Raw genomic sequence first — 11,936 nt, 5'->3', positions numbered from 1 at the left:
GTAAAACCCTGTGGGTTAGAGCCGGGCAGGGGGGGAGTCAAATGGGAGTGCGAGGAGGATGCTGAAGCCACAATAAGCTTTCAGCCGATCGCTGCGCGTCCTTGGCAAAAAAGGATTACAAGGACAAAAGGTAAGGCGCGTGTGCAAGTGCTAAATAAATCTAATCCTACCCTTGTCAGTCTCTAATCCACGCGCCGCCAAGACACTAACGCTGCCCTTGACCCCACGCCCAAACCCTCACTGCCCTTACGGCCCCTCACATAACTCTCCCCTCCCCTTGAACTAACCACACCCTCTATCGCGCCGGTGCGCGCTCCGTCAAAGCGCAGACACTGAGCTGCCGCTCCCTCTGTCCATGTACCGTGTTCCTGATTCCTGCACAAGACCGCAAGCCCATAGCCCATGCCCGCAATCGCAGCGCACAACCAACCCCCATCCTCGCCGCCCCCTCTCTCTCCACACACACACTCGCGCAAAACCAAACTTCTTTCTCCACTTTCCCCTCTGCACAGTTTCTTATCTCTTGCACTCTACGAACACACACGGCTCTTTCGACACTGCACCCAGCCGCCTACCTACACTCTCGCTCCCTGTCCCCCCCCCCCCTCCTATCCGGCCTTAGTTTGTCCCACCTGACTTCGCGATCTCTGGCCATCGCGGCCTCGTCGTAACGACGCTCCGCCCACCATGAACGACACGGCGTCAAACAGCACCGGCGGCTTCGATGAGTGAGTGGACCTGTTCAAACAATGACTGACGAGAATAGTGGCGGTCGCGAAAAGGCCCTGTCGGCCAACACACAGTCGTTCCTGACGTCCTTCGCGTTCAACGGTGCCATCGCCGGCGCGCAGCTCATCGCATGGCTTGTCCTGCGTCCGCTCATCAAGGGCGTGTACGAGCCGAGGACGTACATTCCACCGCATATCCAGCAGGCGGTTCCGCTAGGCAAGAATCTGATCATGCCATTGTGGCGAATCATCATGTCCGACCCGGACGAGATTCTGCGGAAGAACGGTGTCGACCCTTATGTCTTTGTCCGGTTCCTTCGGCTGATGATCAAGGCTTATGTGCCGATCTGGTTTGTCTCATGGGCAATTTTACTGCCGGTCGACTCTGTCAACTCGAGCCGCGAGGGCCGCCAGGGCCTCGACCAGTTCACGTTTGGTAACATTGCGCTCAATAAGCAAGACAGATACTGGGCTCACCTGATTCTCGCCTGGGTCTTCAACGGTTGGATCATCTACCTCATCTGGACGGAGATGAGGAAGTGGCTCGTGATTCGGCAGACTTACCTCACATCCCCAAAGCATTCCAAGACCGCCCAGGCACGCACGGTGCTCGTCACTGGCATTCCGCTCGAGTACATGGACGAGGAGCGGCTGAAACAGCTCTATTCGTTCCTGCCCGGGGGTGTCAAGACGGTGTGGCTGAATCGGTGAGCACATGATGCGAAAGTCGAACTTTTTGGCTGACATCAGCAACCTGAAAGAGATGCCATCCCTGTATGACCGGCGTCTGGCGGCGTCTAACAGACTCGAAAACGCCCAGGTTCAGCTCGTTCAGAAGGCGTGGAAGTACCGTCACAAGCACGAGCAGCAAGCAGCCAAGGCCGAAAAGAAGGGCAAGGAGCCGGCACCCCTCGAGCCAGCGACCAAGCCACCGACGGACGGCTCGGCGCTGTCATTGGCGGACCAGCTCGTCCCTCATTCCCAACGTCCTACAATGCGCCTGAAGCCGTCCTGGTCCCCGATCGGGCTCGGCTGGCTCGGCATTGGAAAGAAGGTCGACGTGATTCACTGGGCCCGCAAGGAGATCGCCGAGTGCACCGACCAGCTGGACAAGTCGCGCGACCAGCTCGGTCGCGACATTGCAACGGTCGGCATTGACGGCGACAACTACCCGCCCCTGAATTCGGCCTTTATCCTCTTCAACCAGCAGATCGCGGCGCACATGGCGCACCAGTGTCTTAACTACCAGGTCCCGTACGTGTGACGATCAGACGACGTGACTGACGACCAGGTACCAGATGAACCGCCGTTTCATTGAGCAGGCTCCGTCTAACATCTTGTGGCAGAACATGCGCATCAACAGCTACGAGGCTCGTCTCCGCACGGTTGTTTCTTGGGCGTTGACTTTTGGCATCATTATCGCTTGGGTGCCCCTGTGTATGTGCTATTTGTTGTTCCGTTGCTGACGCCAGCCTCGTTCCTCGGTATTATGGCGAGTGCGCCGTCGCTCACGTCCAAGTTTTCGTGGATGTCGTGGATTCTCGGAGACTCGTTCGGCAAGAAGCTGCTGCAGGGTGTCATCACTGGTGTGCTTCCTCCTATCCTTCTCGCTGTTCTCAACATGTTGGTCCCCGTCATCTACCGGCAGTTCTCCGCGCTTGCTGGAACGCCGAATAAGAACTTGGTTGAGCTCGACGTCATGACGCGGTTCTTCATCCACCTCGTCGTGAACACCTTCGTGACCGTGACGCTCTCGAAGGGTCTGATCCAGAGTTTGCCCGAGCTAGCAGCGAACCCTGCCAGTGTCCCCGCCACGCTCGCGAAGAACATGCCGTCCGCATCGACTTTCTTCATCACCATGATCCTCACGCAGTTCACTGGTGCGGTTGGTGTGCTGCTGTCGCCGATCACCCTTCTGTTCTACTACGTCCGTGTCATTCTTGGTGGAGGTACGCCCCGCAAGATCTTCAACGCCCGCTACCGTATGCCCACGCCGACATTTGGTGCCGACTTTGCGCGTCTCACTGCCTACTGTCTCATCAGTGAGTTGCTCGTTGCCCAACCCCTAACTGACACTCAGTGAGCGCGTATATGATTATTTCGCCCGTGATCAACGGTTTCGGTGCGGTCTTTGCCATTGTGTCCTACTGGGTGTACAAGTACCAGTACATCTGGGTCATGTTCCAGCGCCCGTCCGAGGACACTGGCGGTCTCTTCTTCCCGAAGGCGGTCTCGCAGGTCTTTGTCGGTCTGTACATCCAGGAGATCTGTCTCTGCGCGCTCTTCTTCCTTGCGCGTGATGAGAATCAGCACGTGTCCGCCGTGCCGCAGGGCGCGCTCATGGTTGTGCTCATTGCCGCGACGGCGTCGGTGCACTTCCTGCTCGTGAACGCATACGGCCCGCTGCGCGACTCGGTGCCCTTCTCGCTTGCGCACCTGACCCGCCGTCCGCACGGCAGCAGCAACAAGCTGCAGGGCGACTCGGAGTCGTTCGTGTCTGCCAAGTCGCAGACGCCCCTGAACCCGACCCCGCCTAACGAGCGGAGCGAGTACTCGTCCGAATCGCAGAACCCCTCCTCGAGCAAGGGCGACCATTCGTCGACGAAGGGCGACTATTTCCCGGAGCCGAAGCCGGCTGCGCGCCGCGGTTCGACCAAGTCGTGGGAGGACATCAAGTGGGACAGCATGGCGCAAGACTGGCAGCCGGGGACGCAGGGCGACACCCCCCCGCCCTCTCCGCCGGCGATAGCCAAGGAACGCGCGCAAGAGTCGATAGCGAAGGAGTCGATCGAGATGGCCGAGCTGGGGCGCACGAGCACGCGCGTAGACCCAGAGGACGACAAGGAGGACACGGCCTTCTTCGCCGTCCCCGGCGGTCCGGGGGTATACCCTCCTCCGCCGAGCGGGGTCGACCCTGCCGCCTTCTTCCACCCCGCGACGAAGAATCCGCAGCGCACCGTCTGGCTCCCCCAGGACACGCTTGGCATGGCAGCTCATGAGATGAGGGACAATGTGGACGCGGGCGTGCTCACTACCACCAACAACGCGTTCCTCAACTCGAACGGAAAGGTCAAGGTCGTGGGCCGGCCGCCCGATATGCTCTAGCATGCGCTCTAATGACGTAACGAGAGAGGTTTGAGTCGAAGCATTAGTAGCGTATATATACCATTGGTTTCTGTAACGTTTTCTTTCTCCTTGCGTAATTATCTTGATTATTCTTGATGCACTTTGATACATGGCATGGCATGGCATGGAGCCGGGCATGAGTGGGAGTGGGGAGTAGGATCTGCATGGGAGCGAGCATTGCATGGTCTGCATGTGAGCGAGGAGTGCATGGTCTGCACGGTCTGCAATGGAAGAGACACAGCACTGACGTTGCTTGGGACTGGTACTGGTGCAACGCGTGCAACGCGTGCAACGCCACGCTCCGACCACGCTCCGATTACCACTGTGCACTGTGCCCTACAGTACCTGACGAAACCATCTCCTCGTACTTCGTCATAATGTGGTCAGTGTAATCCCCAGTCAACATCGCAGCCCTCGCAAGCCCGCTCACGCACACGCGCACATGGATTAAAAGTCTTATTCATAGCAAATGATGAGTGGAACGGCGTCGCAACGCCGCCGAACGCCTCGCTAGCTGCGTTGTAATCTGTGGGATACTACCTGTGAGCCCCTCGGGACTTGACTCTGTTGGCCCTGCTGGCCCTGCTGGCCCTGCTGGCCCTAGTTCTGCTGGCCCTCTGAAATGGCCGTCTACTCCTCGTCTGTGTCTGTACTCTGATGTTGTGTGCCTCTGCGTCTGCTTTGGCTTGGATGGTGGTGTTGCTGCGGTGTGATGGGTCGGGGGAACGTGCCAGGGCTGTCCGGCCGTTTGAGGGCTGACAGCCTCGCCTTGTGGCTCGGCTGGAGCTGGGGGCATCGCGCCCTCGCGCCTGCGGCACTCGGCGCTCGCCGCTTACCACAGCTTACGCCCGTTGGCGCCGCCGCGCTGCTGCTGCTGCAGGCCGCCTACGCCTCCCACTCCGCCCCCGACACCCCCGACACCCCCGACGCCCGCTCCGTACCCGTACTGCCCCTGGTAGTAGCTCGGGTCGTAGGCCATCTGGTAGTCGACCCCCGAGACGCCGTTCATGACGCCCTGGCCCATGTGGCTGTGGTTCGGGAAACGCCCGCCGGCGTGCTGCTGCCCGTGCGGGCCGTGCTGGGCGTGCTGCCCGTGCGAGCCGCGGTTCGCCATCTGCTGTCCGAACCCGTGTCCACCGTGCGCGTGCCCCCCGTACCCGACATGGCCGTACATGTTCTGCTGCTGTCGGAACTGCTGTGGGTACTGGTAGCTGCCCTGCTGGTTCGAGTAGCGGTAGTCGCCGCTGAAGTCCTTGCCGGCGCCGTTGTTGCCGGCAAACTGCATCTGGGGTGACTTGTTGTCGTGCAGCGCGTTTTTGCCTGGTGTCGCGGAGGCGGAGTTAAAGCCGTATCCTGCAGAGGTCATGGGGCTGCCGAACGAAGGAGCCCACAGACCCTGCTGGAAACCGTTGGCGCCGGCGGGCGACGCGCTGGCACCGCCATTGCGGCCCATCAGGCCGTACTGCATGCCCATGCCACTGCCGCCGTCGGCGGGGCTCGTGGCACCCGAGCTCATGGTCGGGTACTGGAAGCTGCCACCGACGCCCGAACGCATGCCGAAGGCAGACGAGCTCGACTGGCCGTAGCCGCCCGGCTTGAGAGATGACTCGGATGCCGTCGAGGGGGCGGTGAGGGACGGGTACAGCGGTGTGTCCGGCTGACTCGGCACCGAACTCTGGGGCTGGGTAGAGGGGGTCGTCTTGGGCTTGGAGTCCGCTGCCGACTCCCAGACGCTCTTGAGGTGCTCGTGAGGGGGAGCGACCCTCGCCGGTGAGGCAAGGTTGTAGGACAGGGCTCCTTTGGCCCACGGTCCCGGAGCAACCTTACTCGGCGACGTCGACGGCTGAGCAGTAGCCTTCGGCGGTGTGTTGGGGCGGCGCTGGGCCATGTCTGGCTTGGCCGACTTGTCCTCCAATTCGCCAATGTGCTCGAGGCTCATCTTGTTGACCTCATCGAGAAGGCTGTCGCCCTCGTGCTCACTGGAGACCATGAACCGCACACCAGATTGGGAGGGAGGCTTGTCCATGAAAAGCTGCTCCTTGTCCTTCATTGACTTGAGGACATTGTCGGTCGTGGCCATCATCGACGCCTCATTCTGAACGGCCTCGGCGGTGGGCGCGGGCTTGCTGATCTCGGCCGGACGGGCCTCCAACGTGGCGCGCCGCTTCTGCTTCTTCTCGAATGGCTGCAGAGTACGAGGAGAGATGCTGACGATGGGACCAGTCGGCACGTGACGAGCGAATCTTCGTCCGATCGGCTGCGGCAGCAGGACGTCCGAAACCAGAGAGAACGCAGGCAAGTACGCAATGGGAGGATCGTACGTCTGCAAGAAGCCCTTGGGGACGTAAGGGAACGAGTCAAAGCCCTTGAGGCGCCAGCGGGGAATGGAACCCAACGTGGCTCGCGCAGGCTTCGGAATCTTCACAGTGTATTGCCTCCAGGCTGGAGGCGGCGAGCGCGGTAAGCCGGTCTGCGTTGCGTCAAAGTAGTCCGGCGGTAAGTGAGGGTAGGTAACTGGCCGCGGTACAAGCTGAGGCTGCTTCTTCTCTGCTGGCGGCTCATGGGTCGCCGACTCCTGCAGCTCCTTCAGGGCTGCCTCCCGGGCGGCAAGATGCTGCTCGTGCTCATCCTTCTCCTCGCCAACAACGGGCGACAGGCGAGTCTGCTGCATGGCTGCCTGCAGACGCGCCAGCATGGCATCAAAGTTGGCTTCCTTCTTCGACGAGTGAGGGGTGGGCGCCGCAATCTCGGGTTCCGGCGCAGGAGATTTCGGCTTGTGAGGCATGGAGCCAATGGATGGAGGGAGGTGGTCACCGACGTGCGGCGGCGCATCGCGAGGAGCTCGTTGGTTCGCCGAGGGCACATCGCGCGCAGAACCACGACGAGAGTCGCGCGAGATGTCCGGTCGCTGCTGGTGGTGATCGGAGCTGCGTCGTCGGTTCTTTCCTCGGACGTCGTCCATTTGCGGAGGCGAAACCACGGGTCCAACACGGCGCCAAGAGGTGGCCCGGTCGGCTGGGTGAGCTTCGTTGACCGTCGGCAGATGCACGCCTTGAGCAGCCGGAGAAAGGCCCGGGTCTCCACCTTGCGGGCGAGACGCAATAGTCACAGGAGCACCTCCCGCATGGCCAAGACCGGGCGGAGGCGCCGGCTTCCCGGATAGTCCCGGGGGAGGCGCGGCCTGGGTAGGCTGACTCGGCGCAGACGGCTTGGACGCTGTTGACGGCTTGCTGCCGAACCGTTCGGCAAGCTCCTGCGCCTTCTTGCGAGCCCGCTCTGCCGCAGCTTCGCGTTCCGCCTCCTCCTGCTGTCTGCGCATGCGCGCCTTCTCCGCAGCCGAGTGCATTTCTGCGGCCTGGGTCTCGCCAGAAACTGGCTCCACGGGCATCGGAACAGCCGTTGCTGGGGCGGGCGCTGGGGGTGGCGCATGTCCAGGGCCAGATGCGGCTGGCGGCGGAGCTGCGTGAGGTGGTTGTGACCGCGGCAGAGGCGCCCGCTGGGCCAGGGGCGACAGGCCGCTTCCACGCTGAGGAGGCATCGTCTGCTGTTGTTGGTGGTGAGGAGGTTCGCGCTCAGTGCGCCATGACGATCGGGTAGGCGGCGGGCCGGCGCTGGCGTGAGCCTGATGAGCACCTTGGGATGCCATGTGAGGGGGGAGCATGCGTCCCGACTGAGCGCCTCCGGAATCGGCGAGGTGAGGCGGTAACGGCCGTTCGCCGTGATGGGGTCCATCACGCGACATTATCCTCGCAGGCGGTCCCTGCTGCGACTGAGGAGGTTGGCGACCGGCATGAGGCTCCAGCCTGTTTGACGAAGCATTGAACAGGACACGACTGGAGTCGATCTTTCCCGGGCGCTGAGGGGAAGTGGAGCTCCGAGGCCAGCTGCGGTCAAAGTCATCTGCGAAGCGATCCTGCTTTGACACTGGATCGTCCTCGGGGTCGTGCGGGAAGGTGCGCCCGTCACCAAAGTCAATGGGGTCGTCGTCGTCCTCTTCTTCCTAGGCAGGGTCAGCTCACTGGAATCAGTAGCAGACACTCACGTCCCAGCGGTGAGTATTGGGCTCAAGATGGGTGAATTCGTTCAATCCCTGCAAAATGGCCTGGTTGTGGGCGGCCTCAGCCTGCGCAACAGCCTGGGCGCTTAACATTGCCGCCCGCTTGCCTGTGATGTCAGCGTGGAAGGTCTACGCGGAGCTCACCTTCAGCGACTTCGCTCGCCGTGGGGAAGTCTCTCGATAAGTGACCCATCTTCTTGCCTGAGGACACATTACCCCAGGCGCGTCTTGCAGCGCTTCCAATCCCCTGCCCCGATCCCATGGCCACGTTGGGCACATTGCCTCCGCGAGTCGGCATCGGGTGCTGCAGTTGCGCATTGCCCTCGGGCAATGAGACAGCAGGCTTAGCCCACGGTGAAGACGTCGCGGAACTGGTAGATGTGGCTGGTGGCTTGGGTGACGTGCTTTGCTTGGATGATGGAACAGTGGTGAGTTTGGTCGAGAGTAGCTTGGAATGGGTTGTTGGAGGGGCAGCTGCGGCCACCGGGCGCACTTGTCTCGTCAGCGGACTGCTCCGGCAAGCTTAGATCCTTTACTCACCTAGCTTAGCCGCAGCCGGTGCTGGGCTGGCCGCCTTGCTCAGGAACTCCTTTGTGACACTGACGGAGCTGAATTTCTTCTTACCAGCGGCCGTAGCATGCAGGGGAGGTGTCGATGTCCGAGAAGAAGGGGTGGGGATGCGAGGTCCATGCGTCGCTGGGATGGAGGGCGACCCGTCGCCCTTTGCTTTGTCGTCGGAGGTCTTGGCCACGGGGGTGTGTCCCCGCAAACTCGGCTCGGGCCCAGCGGCGGTCACTTTCGCATCTTCCTTCACAGCATTGTCGGGCGCTGCAGCAGGCTTGTCCAGACCGCCGGAAGGACCTGTCGTTCCTGCGCCTGTAGCGTCGCCCGTTTTGTCGCCGGCGACGGCAGAAGAGGTCGAAGGAGCGGCGGGGCCATCTGGCTCCTGCGCACGGACCGCGTCCGCCGCTGGCGCGTCACCGCCGCTCGCACTCACGGACTTGTTCTCGTTGTTGGTTGTTGGCGCTTCATGCAGATGCACTTGGGGGGAGGGAGAAGGGGATGTGCTCATGCTGGGCTCCTGTGCATGTCAGCGGATTGGACTGGATGGCAGGCGGTGACGTTGGTGCTAAGACTCGGTCAGGCTGAGCCATGGACCCATGGAGTGGGCGCCGCAGGGAGGGAACAGTTTGGGGTGGATCTTGAGAGAAACGTACATCGGGAAGCAAGCAAGAGTGCACGCCGTGGAACTGAAGGCGTGTGTCTGTGACCAGAGAGGATAGGTGATTCTCAGACCGGTGACGACGAGCGTTGGGCTGAGACTGAGTGCCGTTTGGTCAGTCACGGGATGGGTCGAATAGGCTGGGTTGGGTGGAGGATGTGGGTGGACCGTCGGGGGGTTGGGAAGGAGTCGTTGATGTTGGGTGGTGGTGGCGACGACTTGAAAAGAATTGGCGAGGAGGCGAGGAGGAAAGGAGGGAGGGGATGGGAAGCAAAGGGGGGGAGCCCGGGGTCGGTGGTGGTGGGGATCGGGCTGATGGTGATGAGCGTGCGTCTCAGAAAGGACAATATGGTGTGTCTAGTGGTGGTTGCTGCGTACGGTGATGGTCACTGGAAGCTGGAGTAACGGAAGGCCCCAGGTCCATGGTCCATTCGATCCATCCGCGCCCAGCCAAGTCTACCGACAGCCCCGACCACTACCACCGGCCAATACAACCAGCCAAGCTTCACGGCAGTCTGGCTGGTGACGGCTGCAATCCACCACGCGACGTTGAATCATGATACGTGCCTGAGCCGATCCTCCAGCCTGGGTCAGCCTGGGTGGAGGCTCCATCCTGGCTGGGCTGGACGCCCCTGGGTGGTGAGCGGTGAATCCCCGAAACACCGTCCCCGTGGCATTGGCTCGCTGGGCGCTGGCTGGCCGTCGCACACTCGGACTCACTCAAACCCAAGTCGGCACCACCTCCGTCCACCTCACAGACACCACTCTAGCTCACCATGGCTGCCCGGTCCTCGCTCGCAGCTCTCCGCGGAGGCCTCCGTGCCGCCCGCCCCGCCCAGATCGCCGTCGCCCGCGGTCTCCGCACCTCGGTCGCCCTCGCCCAGGGTACGTTGAAACCGACAACCACCCCGGCGTAACATTTCGGCTCTGTTATTGCCTGTTGTCGATTGGATGACATGCCTCGGAACGCGTACTGACCTTCCCAGCGGCCACCAACGAGCCCTCCGCCCCTCCCTTCAAGGAGCCCGTCGGTGTCAACCCCGCCGACTACTCTGCGTCCCAGGTCTCGCCCCTGCATGAGTACGGCCAGTACATCACTACTTGCCTGCCCAAGTACATCCAGCAGTTCTCCGTCTACAAGGACGAGCTCGTTCTCTACATCGCCCCCGAGTCCGTCATCCCCGTCCTCACCTTCCTCCGTGACCACACGCAGTGCCAGTTCAAGCAGGTCTCGGACATCACTGCCGTCGACTACCCCACCCGCGAGCACCGCTTCGAGGTGAGTGATCGGACATATGCGCGGCCATGTCGATAAGAGATGGCCGTAATGTTTCGACTGTACGGATCTAACAGCTTCAGGTCGTCTACAACCTCCTCTCGGTCGCCCACCAGCAGCGCATCCGCGTCAAGACTTACGCCGACGAGACCACCCCCGTTCCCTCCGCCGTTCCCGTCTTCAACGGTGCCAACTGGTACGAGCGTGAGGTTTGGGACATGTACGGTGTCTTCTTCGCCGGACACCCCGACCTGTGAGTGGAGATCGAGTGCGGCTCAGTTGCGTTAGCAGCTGGGCGCGCCGAACAGCTAGCCGTGCATAGAGCTTCAGCTGACATCAGCCGCCGTATTCTTACCGACTACGGATTCGAGGGCCACCCCCTGAGGAAAGACTTCCCTCTCACTGTGAGTTGCAGCTGTATGGTGCTCAGAACGCAAGCTGACAGGACCAGGGCTACTCCGAGGTCAGGTACGACGAGGAGAAGAAGCGTGTTGTCTACGAGCCCCTCCAGCTCACCCAGGCGTTCCGAAACTTCGCCGACGCTGCCTCGCCTTGGGAGCAGGTCGGTTCTGGAACGCCCTCAACCCCGGAGGTGAGTAGGACTGACAGGGAGAGGGCAGTCGCGCGGTTATCAGGAGGATGAGGTGGTGACAGATCGACTCCTGCAGTGCCGATGTCTACGGCTCCGGACCGGCATCACATGATCTGCCTGAGGCAGTGGAGTGTCAAGACAAAAGTCGGCATGCTTCTTCGGTTGCCTCACCACATCCCCGCAACGCGCACCTGCCGCATCGGGCCACGCCGACTCCCATGTTCCCAAGCCCCCCAAAGCATCACTGACCATTGCAGAACTACAAGATCCCCCCTCCCCCTCCCCCCGCCGAGGAGAAGAAGTAGAGCATTTGATACTGGCAGGATAGGGAAAACAACACAACAAACTACAAAATGCATTCGTGCTACTAGAAGCAGGTGGAGCGGGCGGGCGACGCCCCGACGCCCCGCAGGGGCGGAGCGCGGAGCGAGGGACGTGAGCAGGGAGTGCGCGGGCCTGCAGCCTCCACAGCTCGGTGCATTGCGCTCTGACGCAGATTAGCACTGAGCTCCGGTGTGTCCGGAGTCGCGAGGTCTCAGAGGAAGGTTCGAAACAAGAGCGCCAGGTGTCAGGTGTCAGGTGTCAGTCCGCCGAAGTCAGAAGCCGCAGAAGCTGGGCGCGCGGGCGTGGGAGTGTGAGCATGGGCGTGTGGGTGTATGGGCGTGTGGGCGTGTGGGTGTATGGGTGTGTGGGCGCGTGTGTCTTTACGAGGTGTTCGAAATCCTAGTCACGGTACGCGAAAATACGCGATAAGCTATCCCAAAGCAAGGGCCAGAAAAGGTACCCGGCCCACATTGCACAGTGGTGGAGTGGGAGTCTCGGTGTGAGGCGAAGTGAGGTATGAGTGGTCAATGGTTTCAGTGGAGCAGGCGCGGCCAGGCTTGGGAGGCGTTGTCGAACAGGTCGAACAGGTCGAACAGGTCAGACGTGAGTGT

At 61.6% G+C, this 11,936-nt stretch overlaps 3 protein-coding genes across 3 annotated transcripts; 2 read left to right on the top strand and 1 right to left on the bottom strand.

Moving 5' to 3' along the window:
- Positions 1-749: 749 nt before the first annotated feature.
- On the top strand, positions 750-3,833 carry A1Q1_05134 (uncharacterized protein; the record flags this gene model as incomplete). The annotated part of the gene is made up of 5 exons (XM_014321941.1): positions 750-1,435; positions 1,479-1,982; positions 2,092-2,165; positions 2,276-2,746; positions 2,809-3,833. The coding sequence occupies 5 exons, from the start codon at positions 750-752 to the stop codon at positions 3,831-3,833; spliced, it is 2,760 nt and encodes a 919-aa protein (XP_014177416.1).
- An 853-nt stretch (positions 3,834-4,686) lies between these two features.
- On the bottom strand, positions 4,687-8,983 carry A1Q1_05133 (uncharacterized protein; the record flags this gene model as incomplete). Its single annotated transcript, XM_014321940.1, has 4 exons — positions 4,687-7,854; positions 7,897-8,018; positions 8,101-8,403; positions 8,452-8,983. 4 exons carry the CDS (start codon positions 8,981-8,983, stop codon positions 4,687-4,689), a joined length of 4,125 nt encoding a protein of 1,374 aa, XP_014177415.1.
- Positions 8,984-9,909: 926 nt separating this feature from the next.
- On the top strand, positions 9,910-11,306 carry A1Q1_05132 (NADH-ubiquinone oxidoreductase 30.4 kDa subunit; the record flags this gene model as incomplete). Its single annotated transcript, XM_014321939.1, has 6 exons — positions 9,910-10,018; positions 10,120-10,412; positions 10,487-10,662; positions 10,732-10,813; positions 10,861-11,001; positions 11,259-11,306. The coding sequence occupies 6 exons, from the start codon at positions 9,910-9,912 to the stop codon at positions 11,304-11,306; spliced, it is 849 nt and encodes a 282-aa protein (XP_014177414.1).
- Between the last annotated feature and the right edge of the window lie 630 nt (positions 11,307-11,936).

This window comes from Trichosporon asahii, assembly GCF_000293215.1.
Source record: "Trichosporon asahii var. asahii CBS 2479 unplaced genomic scaffold scaffold00071, whole genome shotgun sequence".
Classification (NCBI taxonomy): Eukaryota; Fungi; Basidiomycota; class Tremellomycetes; order Trichosporonales; family Trichosporonaceae; genus Trichosporon; species Trichosporon asahii.
Note: the sequence above shows the minus strand (reverse complement) of the source record. Positions and strands in the feature narration are given on the sequence as shown.